The following is a 26,513-nucleotide window of genomic DNA, read 5'->3' on the forward strand; positions in this document are numbered from 1 at the left end:
TTCTAATGGTCAACCGCCTTCTTGCCCTCCGGACTTAGTGCCTGCATTGGAAACTAACTTGAGCAGATTGGGACACTGGCCCGCGGTCGCAGGTCGCAGGTCACACGTCCAAGAAGCTAGGATGCCACTCCCCTCCCCCCAAGGACCACTGGCCTGTCCTCTGGAGAACCACGCGAACAGCAAGGCCAGCTCCAATTTAGAATGCAGTGACCCAAAGACCCCATTTTGGCCTTGTCGTCCAATACTGACGCCCAAGGAAAGGAAATCACTCTGAGCTTAAGCCCCGTGGTCCAGTGGGAGATGGTCGCAGCGCGAGGGAGGGAGGGGGAAGGCTGGCAAAACCGCTGCATTGGAACCCTTGCGAACTGCCGCGGGAGAGCTGCGGAGTGATGGGTTATGTCGCTCCTCCCCGGACAGTGCGAACCTGGCCCCTGAGAAAAGAATGCATATCCTGTTTGAAGCACTGTTCCCCAAATCCATAAAAATGTGAAATTTCAGAAACATAACCGCAGCTTCAGAAAACAGCTCCGGAGGCTGATGGTGGGTGAGGGGAGAGCTCTCTTAGGTTAGGCGAACGTAGACCAGGTTCTCTGGAGAATCTAGGCTGGACCCCAAACACCCATCCTAAGCTTGTATCCAAGTTCTCTAAGAACTGAAACGACATCCCAGGGCGAAGGGAGGGGGTTCAACTGAGGTACGTGCTTGAAGAGGGTTTGGTATATTTCCTCAAGCCCAGGCTTTGTAGATGTCCCCCTCAGAGCAGAGTGTGGCGGAGGCTAAAGGACCAAGTCAGAAAATCAAGATGCAGAGTGGAGGGTAGGAGGAGGACACTAGATCAAGCACCAATGCTCCAGTCCGGCTTTTGCCTCCGACTGGGGACCGTATTCCCCCACCCGCCATCCATCGCCCCGCCCCGCCCCGCCCCCCACCTTGGGGCAGGTGAGCGGTGGCCAATGGGGGAGCGCGGGGCAGGTGCCCGCTAACTCTCTCCTCGCAGAGCTGCAGCCCAGGCCTGGCCCGGCAGAGCTAGAAAGATCACGGGCGGTGGTCGGTCACAGCTTGATTAGTAAGGGAGAGATCCAGGAGGACCGCTGAAGCGGCTCTCAGTAGCACAGGCAGCCCGCGCCCGGGCGTTTGAGAGGAGCTGCCTGCTGGGCCGCGGGGACCACGCTCCAGGCGGTGCGCAGTGGCCCAACTCGGTGTTAGGGCTCTCGCACGCCCCTCGCCGCCCCGCTCCTGGCTGGTCCGCAAGGGCCGAGCGCGGGCGGGTGGGCGGGCGGGGGAGGTGAAGGGTGCGGGCGTGAGTGCATGTGCCAGGCTTGGTGCACACCCCGCACGGCGGCAGCGCCGGGGCACCGAGCGTTCCCCAGAGCCCCGCTACCTCACTCCGCTTCGGCGGCCGCGACGATGTTCCAGCCCGCGGCTAAGCGGGGTTTCACCATAGAGTCCTTGGTGGCCAAGGATGGTGGCACCGGCGGGAGTCCTGGCAGCGGGGGCGCGGGCTCCCATCCACTGGCTGTGGCCGCATCAGAGGAACCGCTCAGGCCCACGGCGCTCAACTATCCTCACCCCAGTGCGGCCGAGACGGCCTTCGTGAGTGGCTTCCCTGCCGCTGCCGCTGCGGGCGCCGGCCGCTCGCTCTATGGAGGGCCGGAGCTGGTGTTCCCAGAGGCCATGAACCACCCGGCTCTGACGGTGCACCCGGCACACCAGCTGGGCTCCTCCTCGCTGCAACCCCCTCACTCTTTCTTCAGCGCCCAGCATCGGGACCCTCTCCACTTCTACCCCTGGGTGCTTCGGAATCGCTTCTTTGGCCACCGCTTCCAGGGTGAGTGTCCATGCCGTGTTCGTGACCCGGGGATGCGGGGGGAGGCTAGGCGCGGCGGCGGGGATGTTCAGAAGTTGTGGGGGGACAAGGCTTAGGGATCAGCCTGGACTGTGCGCAGGCGATTAGCCTGTGGTCTGCTGCGTTGGTCTCCCACCCAAGAAGTGAGGTTGGGACCGCCACGCTTTTCAAGGAATAAAGCCAATTGGAATAGAAGGCCGAGAGCATCCTAGGAGCTTTTTCAGACCCTCCAGTGGCCAACCTTAATCTCCTTTCCGACTAAACCAGTCCCAACCCTGAAATGCTGGCCCTCTGCCCTTCCCGCGCCAGAGCTCTGAGCTGTGACCATACTTCGCTCTTTTGGTCACCACTACTCTTGGCGCGTCGGGGCAGGGGAAAGTCCACCTGCATTCGCTGGCTCTGTGAGAAGCAGGGCAGCGTGGTGCGTTCACTCGGATTTCTTGGGACGTTTCTCAGCAACCTTGGCCAGACTTTTCCCAGTTACATGTGCCCTCTCCGACCCAAAGTGGAAAAGGCTTGCGAAAACAAACCGGCTTTCTTCACCACTGACCTCCTCCAGGAGCCCACCCGGTTGCTAGAGCTCAGGACAGTCCTCTTGAGAGGGGTAGTGGCAGAGGAGGGCTTTTAAGGTCATATCTAGTCTTACCCCACCCCGTCTGCAGCCGCATCTGGTTTGCTAATTAAGACCCCTCCAAAAGCTTTAAACACGCACAAACACACACACACACACACACACACACACACACACACACACACACACACCAGTTATCTGACTTTCCTAAAGAGAGAGAGAGAGAGAGAGAGAGAGAGAGAGAGAGAGAGAGAGAGAGAGAGTTGTGTCCAGTGCAGATAATTTTCTTCCTTGGATGTGCAGTTTTCTTTTCTTTCATTAAAAGAAAATTTTGGCCTTGATTCCTATAGCAATTGCTTAGTTCCCACTTTGATATAGACTTTATTTACAGGTAAATTTAGCGTTTCATAAAACAGCAGCTCCAGGAGCTACACTGACATTGAGCCAGAGCTACGCGGCCAAAGAGAATCTGATATGTGATACAATTATTTATATGATAAAAGGAAAAATGTCTTGAATCTTTAGCTATAGTCGCTTGACTGACTTGGAGAAGGCTATTTAGAGAGGGCCCGATTTATCAATGACCCCCGCTCTTCCCTGGCCACTACATACAGAAATTCCCGTGGATCCAATAGTGTGGTTACTTCGGCGCCTATGTTTGTGGGTATATTTTTCTCCTCAAAAAGTGTGCGCAGGCGGGAGCGGAAAAGCCTAAGGTATTAGCTGCTTTAGGTAACATTTCCCGTCACTTAACACCAATGCTTACTACTAAAATGAGGTTTTATTCTAATTTAGCCAACTACCCGCGTCCCCCCTCCGGGGGAGGGGGGCTCTATCTTCAGCTTCGCGCCCACTGGCGGAATTTTGATTATTCCAGGATGTGAGCCCACGGCTCAAGGGACCTGGAACCCTTGGTGAAGGATCCGGGACCCTGGAAGACAGGGTGCTAAGGGCTCCTAGCCTAGTCCAGTGCCTCAGCACACTCAAGATGCTTCCTGGATGGGGCTTTTTCGGCCCTTAGTCCAGAATCTCGGAATCTCACGTTTTTCTCTCCACCTTTCACACCTCTGGCCCCGCGCGCTGATCCCGCTCGCCCGAGGCTGGATGTGCCTTTTGAGAGAGATCAGCTCTCGGGCTCCGAGCATCCTCAGCCAAGCGAGGCCAGTATATCCTCCGCAAAACCCTCCAGGAAATTTCCGCTGCTCTCTGAGCCATCGGTCCCAGCGGATACGTTGTGGAGTTACACAAACGGTGGGCTTTTTCTCTCCAGAACCGCGTCTCGACGCGGGGAAGGATCTGAGTGTGACCGCGCTTGCGAACTCGGAAGTCCAATGGGTGCTGATCAACCCTTTCCAACTCCGAAGTGCCATGGCCCTGCAGCCTGCAGACCGGCGACGCTGCCTCTTCCAGATTCCACTGGGTCTCCGGGCTAAGAACCCAGCAGTCCCAGGCCCTCCGGCGCCGTGTTTTCTGGAGAACCGGGTCTCCGCGATGCTCACTTCAGTCCCGTTTTGGTGCAAGAAACGAAACCCTACAAGAACGAAACGGAACCGGCTTACGCGTTCTGTGCGCAGCGCTCCCGGGCAACACGAGCGGGTAGCGCCTGGAAGCCGCTTCTCCCCTAAGCAAAGAGGAAAAGCTGGGGTGCACGGTCGGGACCTCCGAACTGGGGGCCAAACGGGAAGAACCCGCGAAGATTAAGCGAGGTTGGCGTCGTTTTGGTGATATTTCCCAGGGATCAAGAACTTTTTGAATTGGAAAGCTACGACTGAAGGGGACTAAAGGAGACTCAGCCCTACCAATCCTGCTGCGGTTGTGGGCACTCGCTTCAAAGGCCGCCTTTGTTCAGTCAGGAGGAAGAGGGAAGGGGCTATCTCCGTTTTACTGTTGACCGCTCCAGGTTCTAGCTCCGAGCAATTCCTCCGGGGCACCAGGCTCCAAGTCTGTAGCTAATGGGGCCTCTCCATCTAGGACTGCAGCCCCAGCCCAGGGAGCTTCGGATTCTTGCTCCCGCTTTCCGCTGCCTGGTTCCTAGTATCTCCGCTGCTAGCTCCCAGCCATCAGCCTTGCAGCGGCCTGGAGAGAGAGAATGTAGGAATTTTCACATCCTAACTCCTAATTCCAGCGAACGATGGGGGTCATGTTCCTTTCCTAAGGGTGTCTAAAACGGACACCTTTTCTCACGGCCCGAAATTACTTCACACAGGCTGCACCTCAGCCTCAAGCTTGGTCCGTCCTGTGGCTCAGCCAGAAACTGTAGGGAGAGATGGACCCTTTCCCATAGGTCAAAAAGAGAGGCGTCCAGTACAGATACCTCGACACCCCTGTCCTTACACTGATCAATATCATCGGATGTTTGTTTTTGCACTAAACATCATCTTTCTCACTGGGAAAGGCTTTGGTGTTTTGTTCTTTTAATTAAATAACTTGTCATCGTTTATCAGTATTTTGGATAATTTTGTAGCCTCGAGCTTCTTTCGTGCTTGGGTCAAGAAGACCCTATGATTCAACACATGCATGTGAACACACACTGGGGCACATGCTAACCACTACAGCAGGACATTCCTTCCCCCAACTAAGCAAGATTGGGGAGTGGAGTCAAAGAAGCTTTGGGTCAGGAAAGAGCTAGTTCAGGCTATCCTCAACCTATGGGGCTTAAACAGACAGGAAGGGCTTTCCTCCACTATACAGGTGACTGAGGCTCCCAGCACCTCTCGACAGCCACTACAGAACACTGCAGCAGAGCCCAGTCTTGCTTTCTCCGCTCTCACTTCCCTGCACACCGCTGCATCCCACTCACTCAGACCTGCATGGCCCTCTACACTGCGACCTCACTGCTGTATAGGGTAGGCCAGACAACTGAGCAACTGGGACCAAAGCTCACGAATGCTGAGATAGAAAGGCCTCTCCCTACAACCTCTTCTCTGGCTCATCTGTCCAGAGGAACCCCCTCCCCCTTTGGAGTTTTACCTGGACTCTGAACAATGTGGGCTTTCAAAGCAATTTATTCAATAAAGGCTTCTCATCCGATTCTCTCCCCTCCCCTGGACTTCCAGACTGGTCTTCACGCAAGGCTTTGAGTCTTCTTAGTCACTCCAGGAGTAGGCTTTTTCCTTTTCTCCTCTTAGTCTCTCTGACAGACTACCTTCCCCGACTGTCCCTCTGCTTCCCAACTGAAATCCCTACTCCTTCAGCCAGGCCAGGGGGGATCCTAGGTCTGCTCTCAGCACCAACCTTAGGGGAGATGTCCATCCCTCACTCCTCAGTGACACCCCCTCGTCCTGTTGTATAGTAATGCAGACTCAGCCCCTTAAAATGCGTGGGTGATGGGAGGTCAATTCCAGGCAACTGTTCCAAAGAAGATCCCAGTAGCCCAGTTGACTGGCATAGACTTCCAAACCCCAAAGACAGTCAGGTATTTGCGACCAGTAGAGGGATACAGTTAGTCTACCAGCTGAATTTTAACAAGGGCACCTCATGACGTGACTTTCACTTGCATAGCTCTTTCCAGAAACGGGAGGTCTCATCTGAATTGTCCAGTTTGCTGTCTTCAGAGTAAAATCGTGGGTCCAATTGAGTCAACCCAGACAGTAGCCATCTCTGAGGAAATTAATTGGATCAGTCAATCTCAACAGCTAACTCTGTCAAAACATCTCATCTAGGGCTCTGTGTTGTTGGGACAGGGGAACTGATACAGGCCAGTGTATGAGGGCCAGTGTGTGATGGTCTCAGGGACTGCAGTGTATGAGGGCCAGTGTGTGATGGTCCAGGGACTGCAGTGTATGAGGGCCAGTGTGTGATGGTCTCAGGGACTGCAGTGTATGAGGGCCAATTTGTGATGGTCTCAGGGACTGCAGTGTATGAGGGCCAGTGTGTGATGGTCTCAAGGACTGCAGTGTATGAGGGCCAGTGTGTGATGGTCCAGGGACTGCAGTGTATGAGGGTCAGTGTGTGATGGTCCAGGGACGGTTTGAGTCCTTGAGAATGTCCAACTGTGGGACAGGGGTGGGGGTAGGTGGGGGGTGAACCAAACTGGAGCTGTGGACAGAAGCCTGCTCTGGCTTTTATACCTCCTGACCACCACCCCAGTCTTATTCAGTCCTCTGCAGTGTAGGAGTGGAGTGTGGGAGTTTTGCCAAGGGACAGTCACTCTCTGAACTCTTATACAGTAAAGGGAGGAAGAGACAAAGGGGAAGCCAGGTGTTATTTACACACACCTATAGGGAAATGAACATATCAGTATGTACCTATATGTTCTTTCAACTCAGGAATACACAGAGAGAACGCAGGAGCCGTTCCCATGAGAATGGCTTCCACTCTGCCAGCCTTCCTTCACAGTGGGCCAGCCTTCGCAGTGTTTAAGGCCTGAGGAGAGAAGGGAGGGGCAGGGAGAAGTAGATTTAAGAACTCCAGGGTCTATCTGCCTGCTTGCTGGACCCAGCCTGCCTTCACCTCCTGTGTGGTGGAGCCTTGGCCTGCTGGCAGGATTTTTTCAGCAGGGTAATAGTGACCTGAGCACTTAGCTGCAGGAGTGCTTTAAGCACCAGTTAAGAGTCTTTGGAGGACCTCTGGGTAGTCTTCCTATCAGTCCTCCTGGTAGTCAGCCTTGTTCTTCCCCATCACCTTTCTGAGCCCAGATCCTGTCCTCTTTAGGTAGTCTGGGAAGGGGACCCTGTCCTCTTCAGCCAGTCTGAAAAGGGGGCGGGTTTTGGAACTAAATAATTAAAAGCTAATCAATCGTTGGGGCCTGGGTGTAGCATTGTAAGGGCTCAGGAACAGACCTAAGGGATTTCTGCCATCCCTTGGCCTTTCTGCTGCCCCTGGCAACGTTGGATTTGAGCCTGTTGGACCCTCATCAGGTCTGGGCTTGCGTCTTGGCTCAAGAGTGGATTCTGCTCCTCGTTCCCTGTGGGAAGCTCTGGAGTGTGGTTTCAGGGCAGCCACAAGGGATATGGGAGAGGCGGTGGAGGTGGCAGGATTGCAGAGGTGGCAGGGCGTCCCCAAGGCAGAGGCCTGCTACTCACTGCGCCCCTTCTCTCTGCTCTGTCTGTACCTGCGTGTGCTGTTGTTGCCTCTGGGCTGCAGCAAGCGACGTTCCCCAGGACGGGCTGCTTTTGCACGGGCCCTTCGCACGCAAGCCCAAGCGGATTCGCACAGCCTTCTCGCCCTCGCAGCTGCTGCGGCTGGAGCGAGCCTTTGAGAAGAATCACTACGTGGTGGGAGCCGAGCGGAAGCAGCTGGCAGGCAGCCTCAGCCTCTCCGAGACGCAGGTGAGCTTTCTCCTGCCACAGCCTAAGGAGGTGGGCGGTTGGGTGCAGATTTCTCTACCCTTCGGGTTCCAAAAGCCACCTCGTTTCTGGAAACCCTACACTTTCTCTAGCCTTGTCCTGCTAAGTTTCAGGAGTGTTGTGTTGTAATGAGACACGGTCTCGCTATGTAGCCCAGGATGGCCTTGAACTCAAAGCAATCTTCCTGTCGTGCGTTCTGGAATGGCATATATAATAAGTCAACTCGCCTAGTTTCCCCGATCTTATAATCCGCGCTAAGAATCCCACCAGAAGCATAGTAGGCCGGATTTGGTCTGTGGTGCACCCAGGCTGCAAAGATCCCTAGCCCCTCTGCAGTGTAGGTAACACAGTACCCACAAGTTTGTGGGAGTGGTCCGGTCTTCTCTAGGCCCTGGCATAACCGGGGAGACCTCATCTGACCTCAAGTACCTGTGGTGTTTGGGCATAGAAAGCCAGTGTCAGCTTTGCAACAGAGGTATGAGTGAACCTGAGGTCAGCTCCTAACTGGAAAGTGGCCTTGATCCAGGCACAGGACATTTGCTAGGGCTCTGAGAACCGTGGATCATTCGCGGTTACCTTAACTCGATAAGCCTCCAAGAGTGTCTAGGGAGCTGTCAGGAAACTTAGGCACGGAGGGTCTGTGGAGTGTTGAGGGAATGAACTCCATTGGTGTTGGGGGGCTTTGATTGGATGACGTTATAGTTCCCACGTAGGGTTTAGCAATAATTGATTATTTAAAGGAAAAAAAGATGTTTAGGGAACGGTAAAGAGGCAAACATGAGGGGTTTTTGTTGTTTTGTTTTGTTTTGTTTTGTTTTGTTTTGTTTTGTTTTGTTGGTAAGGACCTTGCCATACATGAACATCCCGTGAAAGCGTCATTAAACATTTGGTCCATTGCTGTGAAGGAGGACTGCAGCAGCTGAGGGACTCCCAGCCTGGCTGCTGTACTGGACTGCTTTCTAATATAGGTTTACAGACCCTGCCAGCTCTCAGAAGCTGACCTCTGTCTCTGCTGGTGCTAAATGCTCTTTCCTCCTACCCTGCTCCTGCTATACAATTTCCTACCACCCCTTCTCAGGTAGGGGTCTGCCTGTGCTCTCCCATTAGCAGCTGGGGTAACAGGGGCACTGGTCTGGTAGGCAACCCCTTGCTGCACCCCAGGTCCCTAAACTGGAACTCCATAAAACAATAGAATCAGGGCCTCCTTCCAGGCCACCACCGAACCTGTGGGTTCTAGAGTTGCTAGTTGACAGCTCTTACTGAACAAACAAATATTACAAAGCAACAGAGTTAGTTTTAAAAACTGTTTTAAAGAAAGCAATGTTTAAGAAATAAGCTAATAAAATAACACCTCTTTCGCTCCTGGCAAACAGCGCTTTGCAATTATTGTTTAAAACAAGGTGTCAACTTAAGAATGGTGTTTATAATTAGCTTCATGTTAAAAAGTAATATTTATTAAACGTTAATTGCAGGAATGTAAGAAAACAAAACAGTTTATAATCCTGCCACCCACAGATTAGCACTTGTTGAAATCATGGCATTGTTTTTAAACTTTCCATTTTTCAGCACAGTGAGAACATGTTTAATTAATTTTCTTTCAAACTGAATCTATCTTCCTGTCAATTTTAGTTCTCATAATGCCAGTTCATAGTTGATAGGCTGGTTGCTGCTTTCATTTCTATCATGGGACATTTCTAACATGCCTTTAGAACAAACCCAAAGAGAAGAGTACAGTGTATCTGTTCTGCTAACCCTTGGGACTCTTGGTTAATCCTGACCCCACCCCCACCCCACCCCCACCCCACCCCCACCCCACCCCCACCCCGGCTGGGAGAATGGGGTTCTTTTTACATATAAAACAGCTCTGCCCCTCTCCCATCAAAGAATACCTGAAGGGGCTGAGGTCTTCCTTGTAGCTCTGCCTTTACAGGTAAAAACCCTGAGGTGGGAAGGTGAGCTAAGCAGAGGCCCAAGTCAGGCGGATGGAATTCCAGTGCCCATCTGCCTGCCTGCTACGCACAATGGGCAAGGTGCTTTATCTCTCAGTTGTCTCTTCATCAAGAAAACAGGTGTGAGGATTAGAAGTATCTTAGATGAACTCAAGTAACACCCATTCCCATTCCCTCTCAGGTCCGTTCTCTTTGTTTAAATTAATCCATCAAATTAGTAGCATAATAAAGGCCCTGCCTCGGTTTCCCTTAAACCAACATTTCTTCCTGCCACATTCAGTGTCATCATCATCATTGTCGTCGTCATCGGTTACCTTTCTATTGTCCTTGTCACTTGCTTTCTGGACTTACACTGTAGAATCAGGTCACCATCCACCCCTCAGTGTTTGCCATGCAAGCTTACCTGTCATTTCCAGTTATCTGCTATCTGTCAAGCATGTGGTACTCCAGGCAGCTCCCTGCTTTGTGTTTCTAACATGATACCTACATCTGTCAACCAGGCCTCTGTGGTCCACTCCTTACATGCTACTATCTTTTATCTAGCAACTTGTATCTGCCCCTGCTCATTAGCTGTCTCCCCAGATTGGGAAATTTATGGTTTTCTCCAAAATACATATACCTTTCTTCTTAACAACAACCTCCATCTACCCATCTGTTGATTACCTCACCCATTTTGTCTTCTTCTGTCCACCACCCATCTCTAGAGAGCTATCGGCAACTAACAACATCTTCCTACCTGCCGATGACTATCCATTATCTTGCCAAACCAGCTCTGGCTCTGTCTTCTCCCAGGTTTCCACTGTTACATTCTTGTGGTTGAGAAGAAATAATGCTTGGGTGGTCCCCAGCCTTGAATTTATGAGGTTCACCATCCACTTTTTATTTTTGACCTTTTTGGAGAGAGAGAGAGAGAGAAAGATAGAGAGAGAGAGAGAGAGAGAGAGAGAGAGAGAGAGAGTTGTGATCTTTCCTCCATTCTCCCAGAACTCAGAGTGTCCCCCTTGCCGTTCCAAATATGCATCACATTTTGCTGTTATGACTTAATTATCTGTCATGTCCATATGTCAAGCTGTAGATCAGCTGCATCCATCTCTCAGGGAGATCTTAAAATACAGGGATACCCAGGAGATGCTCTTAGGACATCCAAGATGCAGTCCAAGAAGGAAACATTTCCCACAGCTCACTGGGTAATTATGATGAACAGTACAGGTCTGAGCATTTTGGTTGTGGGAAGCAGAGGTCAACTTTATTTCCTCACAGGATCCAGCACCGTGTTTGGCCTGGAGTATATATTCAGTAATTATGTGCTGAATGAAAGCCAGGCATGGGGCTGCATAGATGCCTCAGTGGTTATGGGTACTAGCTGAGCTTCCAGGGGACTGGGATTCAATTGCCAGCACTCACATGGCAGCTCACAGCCACTCTACTTCCAGTGGACCCAACACCCTCTTCTGGCTTCTGTTGGAACTTCATGCTTGTGGTCCACATACATATACAGGTAAAACATTCATACACATAGAATAAAAATAAATTTTATTTTAGTCAGGCAGGCTGTGTACACCTATAATCCCAGCACTTAGGAGGTAGAAGCAGGAGTCTCTAAAACTCTGGGTCATTCTGAGCTATACTGAAGCTGGCCTGGCTAATGTCAATCCGTGGACCAATTGAGACCCTGTCTCCAATCACCACACACTCAGCCAGCCATTACAAATTGCTTACTCCTTTGTCCCTTGCCTTGGCCGCTCCCTCACTGTTTTGCCCCTGTGGTTGTCCAGTCCTAATGTCATAGTTAGTGTTGATGGCACAAAGACAGGCAATAGATAAGTCTCAGAGGAGAGCTCTGTGCTGGCAGAGCTCCAGCTTGAGGCGTTGGGCAGCCTGAGTTACCTGGTAGTGAGCTGTATAGCTTAGCTAGGAGTCCAAGAGGTGGAAAGATGGGCCCTGGGCCAAGGCCAGTTCTCCCTTCTGGTTGCATTCATTTGCTTCTCACGACTGTGGTGCAGCCTGGGGTGTGACCAAGAAAGCACTCATCTAAGCTTGCACTCATGTGACTGCTTGGCAAATCTAGACCTAGGTCAGATCAGCACCTCCATGAGGGTGTGTTCCCACCATATGACACACCTGCAGGCTGACTTCCATGGGCACTGAAAGGCCAGGCAATCCCTCTGGTACCCATCAGATGCCAGTGGGCAGTCACAGGGAACATGGGGGTGAGTGCTGTTCTTGGCCAATTACGTGTTCCAGTAGTCCCTAGAATAAAATAGGTCAACAGTGTCTCTTGACTTTGTCTGTCTTTTACTTTTGCTGAGCTGTGAGAAAAACAGGAAATTTGGTCTTGGGCCTTGGAGAGTCTTCGTATAGATAAGTCTATCCATGCCTGCAGGACAAGGATAGAAAACTCTCTTGCTTGTTGATTAATGTGTTAAATTAAAGTATATTGTCCTACAGGCCTCCATGACAAGGATAGGGTAACTGAGTCCTCTTGAATTACAGCTCAGGAAGAGGGGATCAGAGGAGACCTGATAGGTGGGAGGTCCTCAGCAGAGTTATGGCCTGGAAGGCTTAGAAGAATGTATAGGATTATAGGTGGTGTGGGGAGGTGGGGACACGAGGATTAGAAGGGGGCACATTAAGACGGAGATGGCAGTGTCAAGACCAGATGCCATCTTGAGGCTTGAGAGCAGGGAGAGGGAGGACTTGGAAGTGCTCGGGGATTTCTTTACCTATGTATGGGTTTTCCTCACAGACATTCAGGGTGGTTGTTTCCTACCATGGAATGTCCTGTCTTTGAAGGGATGAGAAATATCTCCTTTGGCAGGAGATATCCAAGTGACTTGAATTTTAGGGAAAAGTCAAAAGTTTGCCAGTAATTCACTGTGGCTCTGGGATGACACACCCTTTCTTCCAAGTCCTGGATCAGGTGTTTCCATATTCCTATAGCCTAGAAGTCCTGTGTGGTGGGGTAAAGAAGATCTAGGATGGGTGGGGGAACAGGATATAAGGTGGCTCGAGGAGTTGGGGGTGACGCCAGCTTGGGGGGGGATAAGGGTTGATCTGATTCTGAGAGCAGGAAGTCTGACATGATCAATTGATAGGAAATGGATCCCCCAAGAGAGGGCAGGGAAGAGAGCAGGCTGAACGTTGGGGTGACTGATGTCTCCAAGCTGTCTATTCTAAGGACTTTCTCTGTGCCTGAGGCCGACAGACTAAAGAGACATGCTTAAATTAAAGCAGAAGAGAGCGCAATAGAACATAAGGAGGAACTTCCCATGTCAGAGTTACAAGATCTTGGCAGGGATGTTTGGACTTCTTAAAGCTGGGACAGGGTCCTCCCTGGAAAGTATACAAGCACCTGGAGCTGAAAGGCTGAGATTGGGGGGTGGGGGGTGGTGAGTGAGGTGGAAGGGCCCCTCCCTTGTTCAGAACAGCAGATTACTCAGAAGTTAAGGGTGATCTCCAAAATACTGACAGGAGCTGTTTTCCACTCATTTGTAAACCCACTGTCCAGCCACTCACGAATTCACACACGCGTGTCCCCACCATAGCATATAGTGCTCTGTCCTCTGAGGAAGTGCTGCGTTGGCACATTCAGAACACTTTCTTGCTCTTCATCCTGCCTGACTGAAGGTGAGCAATGCCCCTCTCTACAAAGGGTGTCTCTCCACCAGCTTCCTCCAGCAAGAGGTTAATGCTTCCTTGTGCTCTTTCTGGTTTCACATTCCTGTGTACAAATCTATCCAGTCTAGTTTTATTTCTGTTGCTGCGACTAAAATATCTTGACAGAAAAAAAAAAAACATCTCAAGGGAGGAAAGAGTTTATTTGGTTACAATTTCAGGTTATAGCCCAACACTGAGGGAAGTCAAGACAGGAAGTCAAAGCAAGCGCTTGCAGGTGGTAGCCTGCTAGCCTTTCCACACAAGGTAGCCTTTAATCAAGCAGCTCACTTCACAGCCAAAGAAGTGCATCAGGAGCCAGGAGGGATGCTGCTTTCTGGATGGCAAGCAGGATTTCGCTCACCTAGCTTTCTTATATAGTTCAAGACCACCTGCCCGGGGAATGGTGCTGCCCACAGTGGGCTGGGTCTTCCCACATTAGTCAACAATCAAGAGAGTTTTTTACAGACACGGCCACAGGCCAATCTGATTTAGGCAAGTCCTCAATTGAGATTATCTTCTCAGAAAATTCTATTGTGTTAAGTTGGCAGTTGAGTAAAGCTAGCCAAGATGGTTCAATTTCTCCCAAACCAACTAGTGCAGAATTCAGAATTGATGCTCAGGACAGTTTGGTCTACTTAGGGAGTTCCAGGCTATGCAGAGCTACATAGTGAGACCCTGTCTCAAAACAAAACAAAACAAAACCAAATCAAAACAGCCCCCCCCCAACCAAACCAAACAAACAAACAAACAAACAAATCCACCAAACAAAAATCCTCTTGCAAAAGCACATCCATTAAAGGGCTCTGCATTTTAGCACTTAGCTTCTCCGGCCCTGTTTCTGGTTCCTTCCAGTCCCTCTTCCATTGATTCCTCCCATTTCCCAGATCTTTCCCTGGCACCACTTGCTTGCAGTACAGTATTGGGTTACTCCACCTCTGTACAACTGGATACCATACCCAGACAGGCCTTCTGGGTCTTGGGACTTCACTCCAAAGCCAGAGAGGACAGTGCTTAGTCTCCCTGGGATCCAGGAGTGTCCAAGCAGGCTTTCAAAGGCCAGTGAGAGTTCCAGGTTACGTAACCCAGTGCAAAATGGGGAGTCTCAAAAGAACCTATTCGGCTTCCCCAAGAAATTGGGAGGTACACAGTAAAGTGTGATTTAGGAGATCACAGAAGCTTCGCCCCAAAACACAGGGATCAAGCTGGGTGGGTGGGGCCTCCAGTCAGCATTTCTAGCATGCTTTGGGGGCTGAGAGAGGTGAATATATATTGGTGTTGGGATGGGAGAATAAAAGTTAAGGGGACAAAGAGAGGTTTAGGTGTTTAAGTCCAGTCCCTTCTGTCTCACCCGTGCACACATTTTTGTCTCCCATGGCTGTGACTGCACACACCAACACTGTTCCTCCTGGCTTTTGAACTATGATGAAGTCACAACTGTCCCTGCTATTATAGGGTTTATAAACAGCGTCTGGATACCCGGCCCAGAGCTGCTCAGCAGAGGACATCCAGGCTGCCTATGGAGAGGGCTATTCTGGGGTGGGGGTGCGGGGTTCTTGCCCCAGGTGCTGTTGTTTTTTGAAATAGGGTCTCATGTAACCAAGGCTGGCCTCGAAGTCACTATATACCTGAGGATGACCTTAAACTTCTGACCACCTTCCAAGTGCTGGGACTCTAGGTGTGTACTATCACCTCTCCTTTATGTGATGTTGAGGCTAGACCACAAGGCTGGGTGCAATGCTAAGCAAGGACTCTACCGACTGAGCAACAGCTACATCCCAACTGACTTTAGTTCTCTTATGAAAACAAATAGTTGGGATTCTCTATTGCGTGGTGTCCCAGGATGCTGCCTAGGCCTACAGCCTTGTCCTGGGCTCTACTCTGCCATTTGTCGTTTCCTCCTTTGGGAGAGAGTTGACAGGCAAGGGCAGCATGCTGGTTCTGTCCTGTTACAGGCCACTGTAATCATCAGTTCCCAGAAGGAGACCTGAGAATGGGGTAAGGGAGAAAGGTGCAGAAAGTGACCCCCTGTCTCTGGGTGCTGCCCACTGCCCCTTGCATCCAGCCCACTTGGGCTTGTCAGATATGATGTCCTGTACAGAGTTCTGAGTCATTCACAGAAGGCAGGGTAAACTCATCCACCCACTGGCTGGCACAGTCATAGTATGCTCTGGGGGTAGAGGGCAGGCACTGGGCTGACCGCCAGGGGTATGCTGAGAACACTGGGGCTTAGGTGGGCATGGGATCCCGAAGTCCTGAGTTCAGAGCAGCCGATATCCTTCTCTGACTACCTGAGAAGAGGCACGCAGGCTACAAGTTTGAACCCTGCCTTGTCCTAACTTCGTTCACCAAGGCTGGGTGTCCGGATGCTCCCTGGACTAGCTCTCTCATCTCCAGCTAGTGGCATTTGGAACACTGAGCACCAGCGTCCCCACCTCCAACCTAGTGGCAGGACAGATGGCTCAGTGGAGGCCTCTGTGAGCAGGGACTGTGAGGAGAAGCTTCGAGGGCCTCTATGATAGAGAGGAAGGCTTGTGAGGTTGGCACATCCCCGGCATGAAACCATCCTACAGCCAGGATACCAGGCCCCCTTCTCTCCTTTGCTGCTTGTCTCCGAGGGCTGCCTTCAGCCCTGCCCTGAGTTCTAGTTCTCCCTTCAGCAGTCACTGCAGTTGCCAGAATTGAAATCCTCACCACCACGGTACACAAACAACTTACCAGTGCTGTCCAAACAGCCACAGCAGGCAGACCCTGCCTGGTTTAAGCTGTACTGATATTCCCAGGAAAACACCAGGACTTGCAAACCCATTGCCCCACATCCCCTACCCAAGGGCTCCACTGGCACAGGAGTCTAGGAGGTGCCTTGGACCAGCAAGGGGCCCCCCAAAGCATCTCTCCTATTGGTGAGGGGTATCAGTCCAGAGAAGAGACTTAGCTGAGGCGGGGACTCACACTCCTCCTGCTAGCACCAAGGAGGATTTGGACCTGGTTGGCCCACAAAGTGATGTGTAATCAAAGCAATATGCAAGTACTGAGAGTGTGTGGGGAGCCACCTACAGGAGGACGTGAGGGCCTTGTCGTGGACACCCAGCAATGCTGGGAGGGATGACTGGAGCTAGGAGAGAAGGAAGGGAGGATGGTAGAGATGGAACTAAATGGGACCTCCTGGAGATGCCTAGACCACCAGCCTTTTGTGCCATCATGAAGGATGCTGTCTCCCTTGTACAAGCCTCACACAAGGCAAGGCTCCCTGGCACAGAAGTAGGGGATCAAATAAGCACTCACTTCTGCGCTCCAATTTTCTTCTGACTGTTCTTTGTGTGACCTGTGATATCTAGATGGGCCATGGGGATCAGTGCTATTGGACCAGGAGGTACAGAGCTAACCCTGTGTGGCGTGTCGGGCTTCAGACAGAACTCTCCCCATAATTGTTTGTCCAAGGTCAAGTGATCATGGGTGAATTTTAGACGGCTCTAAGGAGCTGGCACCTGAGGGACTGGGGTTTCCTAGCCACAGCTCTGGTCTGCACAGTTCTACTACTGAAGTGGGTAGGAAGATTTCACACAGTACAGGCAGCCTGTGAGTTTACAGTGCCCATTAATGGTCCTGGGATCTTAGATGTTGTCTGGCTGTCACAGGCCATGTTCTTCGTGTAGACGCCTCCTCCAGGGTTGAAGCCATGACTGTCTCCATGTGGTAGTGTGAGGCACAGGAGATAGAGGATGCTTTGGGCCCTCTGGGGATGACTCCATCTTCTCTGGACATCGGCAGAGCTCTGGCCTGTGATGCTCTCTTCTGCCTGGTCACTGTGGCTGCAGAGACCCGGAGGCTCAGCAGCCATACCTGCTCCTTTGTCTTTGAGTGGATCTGGGAAAACTGCCCTTATGTCTAGCCCAGTCCTTTCTCTGCCCTCCTCACTTGCATTTGAAGGGTGGCAGATGCCTGGAAGAGAGAGCCCTGGCCTGGGTGGCCTCAGGTCCCCCATCTGACTCCCACCTCAGCTGCAGCGTGACCATCCTGGCTGCTTTGGATGTTTCTTACCTGTGCCCCTCCCTCCCGGCCCAGGTGAAGGTGTGGTTCCAGAATCGGAGGACAAAATACAAACGGCAGAAGCTGGAAGAGGAAGGGCCGGAGTCTGAGCAGAAGAAGAAGGGTTCCCACCATATCAACCGGTGGCGCATCGCCACGAAGCAGGCCAACGGGGAGGACATTGATGTCACCTCCAATGACTAGGGGAACAATCAAGAGCCCACAAGGGCAGGGCATTGCTTGCTGCTGGCCAAGGCTCCAGGGGGCCCATGCTGGACTCTGGCCACTCCTTAGCCAGGCTGCAGGGAGGCCTCGAGTCACGGCCCCACAGGGCTTGGAGCCTGGGGCCATCACTGTCAGAGGGACAAGAGAATGGGCTGGCTGAGGCCTGGGACTGCTCAGCCTTCTGGTGGAGAGCCTGCTGCTTGGGTGGACCGCCCATCACTGCAGCCCCCCAGCTGCTCTCCATGTCTCTGTCTTTGTTCTGAGACATTTCTGTTTTAATTTATTTTCCAGGTCCTGCTGTAGTTCTTAGTGACATCCTCTCATGTCCCCCTTCCCTATGGGAATAATAAAAAATCTCTCTCTTTATGACGTAGCTATCCATCTTCAACCATAGAGCCTGGGCTGTTGGGTGTTGGTTCTCCGTATAGTAGGGCTGGTCAGCAAGAGCGCTCAGGGCCCAGGAGCCTGAAGGGAAGCCTCAGCCACATCTTTCCAAACTCTGGAGGGTTGGGAGGCAAGAGATTCCTTACATCTGTAGACTCCAGCAGTTTCTCCAACTGAGGAACACCCAGAGGGAAGTAGAGCTGGGGCTGGGTAAGGAGGTCCCAAGCCCAGGCCCCACACAGATGTGCACCTGTCCTGAAGAACCTTGTTCTGGCTTCTTTTTTAGACACACTCTGTTACCCAAACTCTCTTCCAAGTCACAGCAATCCTCCTGCCTCAGCCTTCTAGATGCTGGATTGTAAGTATGAGCCACCACACCCAGTGCCCATGGGATGGATGGTGAGCTTGCCCAGGTCATTGTGGCTTGGGGATACCTTGACCTAACAAAGGAAGGCAAGGCAGGCCCAATGGACTCTTGTCCATCCGCCTTTTAGCTTGTCTGTTTGTCCTTTCCTCTTGACACATTGCCCACCATCCTGGAGAAGTGTGGTTGTATTTCCAACAGTCTTTCCCTCCCAACACCCAGGCCTGTGTCTACTTCACCTCCCATGAGCTTCCCACCTGTCCATCCTAGCACTCTCCTGATGTGAGCAACAGCTCCCAGCCACTGCCCCAGGCTCCCCTTTTGGACACATTCATCCACTTCCTGCCCTGGTTCATCTGTTCCTTCATCTGCTCGGAGGCCCCCCTTGTCTCCCTAACTCCTATGTTTTCATTTTGGGTCCCTTGTCTCCTCTTCCTCTGGTTCATCCACACCTCAGGTCTCTCCTATTCAGCTTACCTATTCCTGGCTAGACAGTGATGTCTGGTCACACATCAATCCGTGTAGCATCCCTCAGTTGTCCCTGCCACTTTTCTGGCCCTGGTCTGGTCTCTGGGAAGAGCACAGACATTATGTGGCTTCTGTGACTATTGAAGAAGGCCCTCCACACTGTGGCCAGGAGGGTTCTGATCCTGCTGATCAGGCAAGAAAATGTCTCCTCTTTCTCCACTCTGTACTTTGCTGCTGCTTCTCTTCCACCTGTGGCCTCTCCTTCGTCGCTCCTGGTGTCCCTGAGTGTCCCTGAGTGAGCCGTCATGGCTTTTGATGGCCTGTGCTCTTCCCATCTGGGATGCTGGTGAGTACCCTGTGGATGCTGAAGTACCTGATCTATGCTGAAGGCCCATTCCTATTGCCTGGGCTAGGTGCAGAAAGCCAAGCACACAATGTTCTTTTGCTGAGAACACAGGCCTAGTCCCACCATCCTACCTTTTCTACGCTGCCTGTCTTGCTGATGTCCACTCCTGTTCCTCCTGTCCCTTCTTCCATCAAATGAACACATCCCTCAAAATTTAAAAGTTCTAACCCAGCTAGATCTGAATTAAACCCTCACCGACTCTCCCTGCCAAGCAATATTGGGGGAGGGAGGGAAGAAGTCGGGTGTCCATGAACTGGTAGGATGGGAGGAGAGGCTCACCTTCAGCACTACTGGTGGGGGAACAGGATGGGTGAGCCCTTCCTCTGAAGATCCTACAGTGCTTGGCTGGGGGGTGGGGTGGATGGGGGATGGGTCCTGAACGATCACAGCCGACCGCCCCATCAAGAAGATAAAGGACTAGAAGAATCTAAAAACCTGCCAGTCTTCCTAGGCAGGCCTGCTGGGGCGGGGCAGGGAGCCCCTCCATCCCCCCATGTTGTGCCTCTCCCGCAGACGGTAAATATTGGTGTTGTGACTTCATTAATAAAGGCTTCTGTGAGCCTGAAAAACATGGAATCAGGATGAACTATTTTCTGAGCTGCGGGCTTGCCAGGTTTGCTAATTTGGGAGTTTTTGGGCCCTCTCCAGGGAACAAACCAAAGTCTCTCCCGAAGAGAAAGAGACGAAGGAGCCGCAGATGCAGCCGAACAGCAAGGAGACAGGACTGCTGCTCCTGCCCGCTCCCTGGGTGGCTCCTGCCTGGAGCGAGGGCCCGCAGAGGGCCAGAAGAGTAGACACTGGCCTCCTTCCCCGCATCTATGTTTGGGTGAGCTGCTGGGCTGGCATTTCTAAGCAAGCTTGTTTGGCCATTTCTCATCAGTGGTGCTGACCTCCAGAGCCCTTAGGAATGAGGGCCTGACTCTTCTGAGCACCTGTCTTAAGTGCACAGAGTTGCAGGAGCCTCAAGTGCAGCAAGCAGGAATTCTTAACTCTTGGCACCCAATCCACAAGCTTCCTCTCCATGAACAACCACACTGTTTCCTCTTGTCCTAGGACATTCCCAGATTGGCCTCTGGCCTCTCAGAGGCGTGGCACCTGCTCTCTTTATCAATCTTTCCTCATAGGTGCTGTGCTTGCTTCCCTTGGGGCATCGTGCAATCTTTGACTTGAGATCCAGGCTCCGTCCTAGAGGAGCTTCGCTGGGACCCTGCTCCAGGACAGCCACACAGGGGGAGGGGATGGGGGGCAGAAGGCTTAGCGGTGCAGGCCCAGCCAGCTTTCCTGTCAGACGGTGCTGCCAAGGCGGAGCCAGACATCGGGAACAGGTTTAACCAATTACCCGAGCGCCCCATCTGCTGTCTGGGGTTCGTGTGAGGGTGAGTGCATGTGAGGGTGTTTGGAGTGTCTGGGAGGGCTGTGGGCATGCGGGCGTGCGTGCGTGAGAGTGTGACTGTGTGGGTGGGTGTGGGCGTGTGGCTGTGCATGTGTGCTGTGCACGTGCGTGCGCAGAGTGTAGCTCCACATCCTGGCCATGCCCCTTCATTTGTCCAAGACTGAAGCTAGCAGATTCTGGTCTTCCTGCCCCCCTGAAGAACTTGGGGGGTCTCAGTGGACAACCTACCTGGCACCTCAGCTTCTTGTCACTCTCCTCACGCCTGGGAAGAAGACTTTTAAATCACACATTCAGATGTCCTTTGCTGGGGTGCTCTGGCTGGCTGTTCACTCTCCCATCCATGTTAGAGTGTGAGCACGGGGGACACTCTGAGCCGCTCCCTCATTCTTTCTCTGATAGGCCCTTGTCTGGCTATGCTTGGTTTACCAAGCCAGCAGAGGTCCAAGTCTACTCAAACCACGTCTCCACCTACTCTATTGAGCCAGGAGGACACCAGGTGATGGTGTGTGGTGGGGACACTCTCTGAATCCAAGTTTCAGTCTCAGCACAACCCTCACTCTCTTTGATAGATCTCTTCTTGCTCCCTACAAGAGAGGCCTTAGACTGTCACCCTGCTGCGCCCCTAGTTGTCTCTGTCACTGTCAGCAGGAAACCTACTTCTTCTTTTCTTTCCTTCCTTTTTTCCTTCTTCCCTCCCCCTCTCCCTTTGGAGACAGGGTATCTCAGGCTGGCCTCAAATTTAATATAAAACTGAGGGTGAACTTGAACTCCACCTGCTGAATGCTGGGATCACCTCGGTGTACCACCATGCTTAGTTTAAGTGGTGCTGGGACTTGAACCCAGGGCTTCATGAAATGCCGGGCAAGCACTGCCAACTCACTTACACCCCCCAATTTCATGACTTCCATCTTCAGAGAGAAAAATGAGCCTTGGAAGGAATACCTCCACATCACTTAGAGAAGGGACCGTTAGTCTGGGCAACAGAGGGGAGCTGACAAAAAGGAACAATGAACAAATCTGGGAAAGCCATGAGAATGTTGGAGCATCCCTTTGTAAGACGGGAAGCCCTTAGTAACAATGGGAAGACTGTGTAGCCCTTAGGTCTAAAGGGGCAGGAGCAGTGACCAGCAGAACCTGGAGAACCCAGACAGCAGCTACGGCCCTGGATGGAGAGAAGTCCACAGAAGTTGGAGGGCCAGGTGGGTAAAGCCCCCAGTCTTGCTTGGTCAATCCCAGTTTTCTGCTCATGACTCCAACGGTGAAGTTAGGCTGCAAGCTCTCCCATGAGACCACCTCTTAGGCTTGTAAACAAGGGTGCAGGTACTCTGACAGGGCTCTTGATCCTCCCTGGATACTTCTGCATCCAGTGCCTCCTCTCCACCTGCCTCCTGTAATCTCCATGGCCCTCCTGGAAGTCCCCAGAGCTCTCTGATGTGGGCTCCAGTCTATCTGCTCTTCGGCTGCTGATCTTTTCCTGCCTTTAATACCTTCTCACTTCTCTGCCTGACTCTCCCTCCTATACCCGATGAACGCAGTGTCAGGATACCATGACATAGAGCTTACAACCAAATCTGCGTGAAGAATTCCTTCCAGGTAGGGCTTAGTAAAGTGCTTGCTATGTAAGCATGCAGTCTTGAGCTTGATCCCTATGTAAGAACAAACAAACAAACAAACAAATCAAAATATCTGTGCTGGGGAGGCAGAGATAGGAGGATTCCTTGAAGCTTGTTAGCCAGACAGTCTGGCCAAATAGTTCAGTGAGAGACCCTGGCTCAAAGAATAAGATACACGGCTGGAAAGAGGGAGAGATGGGTGGCTCAGCAGTCAGAAGTACACACTGCTCTTGCAGAGGACCTGGGCTTACTTCCCAACACCCATGTTAGGTGGCTGTAACTCTAGTACTAGGGGATCTGATGCCTCTGAGGATACCTAAACACACACACACTCTCACACACTCACACTCTCTCTTTCTCTCTCTCTCTCTCTCTCTCTCTCACACACACACACACACACATACTCTCACACACACACTCACATACACACTCACACACACTCACACACACACTCACTCACACACACTCACACACACATACTCACACAAACACACACACACACACTCATACACACACACTCACATATACTCACACACACTCACACTCACATACACACACACACACACACCCTCACACGCACACATACTCACACAAACACACACACACACACAAACACACACACACCCCTACCTCCACAGGCTATGAGCCAGAAGCTTACTGATTTCCCAGCCCACAAAGCTGGCTTTTGCCCTGACCATGCTGTGACCACTCAGCTCTCATTGGCCGAGCTTTCTTGGCAGATTCCTCTCTCTTTGGGCTGGGGATCCACAGGACTTTTTCCTTGACCTTCTCTTCCCGTTAACTTACTGTACTCCTAGAGGCAGTCAATAAATGAATCATGTGCAGGTCTTTTCCAGGTCTTTTGTTTTGGAGATTAGGTCTCATGGAGTCCAGTGAGAGTGACTGACCTTGCGCTGCGCTCCTGCCCCTCCATCCTCTACCTCCCAGGTGCTGGGATGACAGCAGGCATGCGCCACCTCAATGGGCTTCCAAGTATGCAAGCCTATATATCCAGTCCTTGCTGACGTCTCCTGACATCTCCGCTTGGCTGTCTTCCAGAACCCTATAAGAACTGAGATGGAATGGCTGCCTCCCCTGCCATTTCATCTCCTTCCTGTCTTTGTAGGCCCCCAAAATGTAGCATCCTTTTTCCTCAGTTTTCCAAATAGCGGGGGGGAGGGGGGGGTTGGGGGGGAGGGTCAGCTGGCTCCCTGCTGCCACACCCTTCTCAGTGACCTTACTTTTCTCTACCTTTGTCTCCCATGCTGGCCCAGGCCCTGACTCTCCACCCTCCCATGACCAAGCAGGGTCCCCTACCTGTCTCTCAGCAGATGCACTGTGTCTGCTTATCTCCCCAAGCTACCCTCAAATGAAGCCGCTCTCTCCACAAGACCTCTGCAGCTCCATCTAGCACCACTCACCTGTCCAGGATCTTGCCTCTGCTCTGGAAATAAACTGAATTTCTTACGGCTCATTCTTGGAGTGGTCAGAGTTTCCTGTGCTCATCTCCCTTTCCCACGCTTGCCCAGAAGAGGAAGAGAGCAATGTCAGGTGGCCCGGGGCTGATAGCAGCCCCTCTGTCCTCACTAGGGATGCATGGAGTCTCCAGGGAGACAACTGGTTGCCTGCCAGGCTGTCTGTTATCTCCTCTTTCCCTGATCTATTCTTTTTCCATCTCTACTTTCCCTGGGGCTTTGTAGTGGGGCCCAGGTTTTTGTATTGGCTAAAGAGGAGTCCCCTGACCTTAGAAAAGGCTGCCAGGAGTTACCTGGGGGTGTATGGGGGAGGCAGTTATTGGCCATTGCCATTAGGGTTCCCTGGTGCAACAGGAAAAAGTGGGGAAATGACTTGGGAGGAACCTTCTCTTGATTTTGAGGTCTCTCACTGTCCTAAAGCTCACCAGTTGGCTAGACTGCATGAGCAAACCCGGATCTGCCTGTCTCTACTTCTCTAGTGCTGGGATTTACAAGCATGACCCAGTTGATGAGAAATTCCAACTTGACAGCCTAACTAGAGACTCAGGAGTAGACGAGAAGGCAGGCACAACAGCAGCTGCAGTAGGGACACAGGATGCTGAAGGAGTCTCCATTTTGAATACAGAGCCAGGCTCCTTGGGCCTCAGGAAAGGGTCACTCATCACTGACCTCACACCCTGCTCCCTGCCCCCAGTGTTCTGACTCTCCTACTCTTTGATTGAGTGGGGAGCAAGAGGCCTAGATCCAGGTCAGTCCATGGGCTGCATTCTTCAAGTGTTAATGATCTCTGAGCTGGGCAGGAGCTCAGTCCCCAATCCAGCTAAAAACAACAAACAGTTCCCAGGAGGGATTTGTGTATGTCCTGAGAGTCAAGGATTGCTGTTCCGATGGGGGCTGTGTAGCCCATCCGAGCTCTTACAAAGAAATTCCCCAGAGACCAGTAGCCTCCTGACCTCAAGGTACCACTTTGAATAGAGACCCCATCCCCTCCCTCTTTCCTATTCCCTCTTCATCCATTCCAAGGGGGCCCAGGGCTTGGCCTCCTACCCACACCCCAGATAATTAGGAGGCATGAGAGAAGGATCTGTTGCCTTCCCCACCAGTGAGTTGGCATTTGGTAGGTAAGTGCACCAAGTCTCTGTTCAGTTGAGTTCAGTTGGCAAAGTAATGAAACCAACTTTTAAAAAACAAGGGGGCTGGACATAGTGGTGAATGCCTTTAATCTCAGAGACAGGTGAGTCTCTATGAGTTGAGGCTAGCCTGGTCTACATAGTGAGTTCCAGGACAACCAGGGCTAAATATATATATAGAGAGAACCTGTCTCAAAAAAATGAGCAAACTAAAAGCTGCTGCTGCTGCTGCTGCTGCTGCTGCTGCTGCTGCTGCTGCTGCTGCTGCTGCTACTACTACTACTACTACTACTACTACTACTACTACTACTATTACTACTAATACTAATCAGGTTGTTCTGGGTCATGCTTATAAATCCCAGTACTGGAGTAGAGACAGGCAGATCCTGGGGTTTGCTCATGCCAGTTCAGCCAATTTGATAAACTTTAGGACAGCGAGAGACCTCAAAATCAAGGTGGATGGCTCCCGAGGAATGATACCCAAAGGTGACCTTTGGCCTCCATTCACATGTGTACACATATGTGCACCTGAATACTCCCAAACAAAAAAGTACTTACAACAGCCACTGGCCATGCTGGGACCAGCATCTGCCTACCAAATGCTTTCTCTCCATATCAGCTTCCTTCTCTGCAGGGCTGAAAGATGCTCAGTAGTCCCATAGGAGAGGGCAGGCCTCCCATATGGACTTCTAGGGGGCAGTTTGGGAGGGAAACCAGGTCTATCAGGTGATAGGGTTACTAATGCTGTGATGAGACACCATGACAAAAAGCAAGTTGGGGTGGAAAGGGTTTATTTGGCTTACTCTCCCACATCACAGGTTCCTACTGAAGACAGGACAGGAACCTGGAGGCAGGAGCTGAAGCAGAAGTCATGGAGGGATGTTCCTTACTGGCTTGCTCCCCATGGCTTGCTCAGCCTGCTTTCTTATAGCACCCAGGACCATCAGCCCAGGTATAGCACCACCCACATGGACTGGGTCCTCCCATATCAATCACTAATTAAGAAAATATCCTACACACCATCTTAATTTTCTCAATTATAGTTCCCCATCTCTCATATTACTATGGTTATGTCAAGTTGACATAAAAACTACCCAACACATGAGGGGCTCTGAGAGAGTTGGGAGGGGGCAGAGTTCTAGGATTGAGACCATACACACAGAAGACATCATATCTGTAGTTGGCTGAGATCCCTCATAGGTCTCCAAGCCATAGGCAGGCTATGGTGGTCCCCTCTCCTTCACCCTCCAGCTGAAATCTTAGAGCATTCCAGTTCCTTAGGGTTAGCCTCTTCAGCAACCACTCAGCCATAGGACTTCTTTTGTGGGTGGGGGTCAGGGGGCTGGGGACTCACATGCTATGGTGCACATGAGAGGACACACAGCAATCAGATGACAACTTTCAGGAATCAATTCTCTCCTTCCGCCATGGGTTCTGAAGACTGAATCAGTGGCCCTGGCTTGCAAAGCAATGCTCTTCCCTGGCTGAGCCATTTAAGCCAATCCTCTTCTGTGGTTCCAAGTCTTCTTTTACCAGCTCCCTGCCCTCATATGTCCTCCTCTTTTCTTTCACCCTTTCCTCTGGGCCTTTCCTGAACCCCGGGCATGTGCCTTCCTTTGGGAACTCTTCCGCAGAGTCCCTAGCTGCCTTTACTTAATCCCTCTGTGTTTCTTCATTCCTTTCCTCCCATTGCCCTATAATTCACAAAGCCACACCTG

The 26,513-nt window shown here is 51.7% G+C and overlaps 1 protein-coding gene across 1 annotated transcript; it reads left to right on the plus strand.

The window, feature by feature from the left end:
* The first annotated feature begins 1,395 nt into the window (after nt 1–1,395).
* On the plus strand, nt 1,396–17,928 carry Emx1 (empty spiracles homeobox 1). Its single transcript, NM_010131.2, has 3 exons — nt 1,396–1,828; nt 7,503–7,687; nt 17,374–17,928. Exons 1-3 carry the CDS (start codon nt 1,408–1,410, stop codon nt 17,539–17,541), a joined length of 774 nt encoding a protein of 257 aa, NP_034261.1. The 5' UTR covers nt 1,396–1,407; the 3' UTR covers nt 17,542–17,928.
* The last annotated feature ends 8,585 nt before the right edge of the window (nt 17,929–26,513 follow it).

Source organism: Mus musculus, chromosome 6 (assembly GCF_000001635.26).
Source record: "Mus musculus strain C57BL/6J chromosome 6, GRCm38.p6 C57BL/6J".
Taxonomy (NCBI): Eukaryota; Metazoa; Chordata; class Mammalia; order Rodentia; family Muridae; genus Mus; species Mus musculus.

Bases quoted from the DNA above. Each gene is read 5' to 3' on its own strand.
- Emx1 (NM_010131.2), top strand. From the start codon at position 1,408: ATGTTCCAGCCCGCGGCTAAGCGGGGTTTCACCATAGAGTCCTTGGTG. The intron at 1,829-7,502 runs GTGAGTGTCCAT...TCTGGGCTGCAG, and splicing joins CTTTGGCCACCGCTTCCAGG to CAAGCGACGTTCCCCAGGAC. The intron at 7,688-17,373 runs GTGAGCTTTCTC...CTCCCGGCCCAG, and splicing joins TCAGCCTCTCCGAGACGCAG to GTGAAGGTGTGGTTCCAGAA.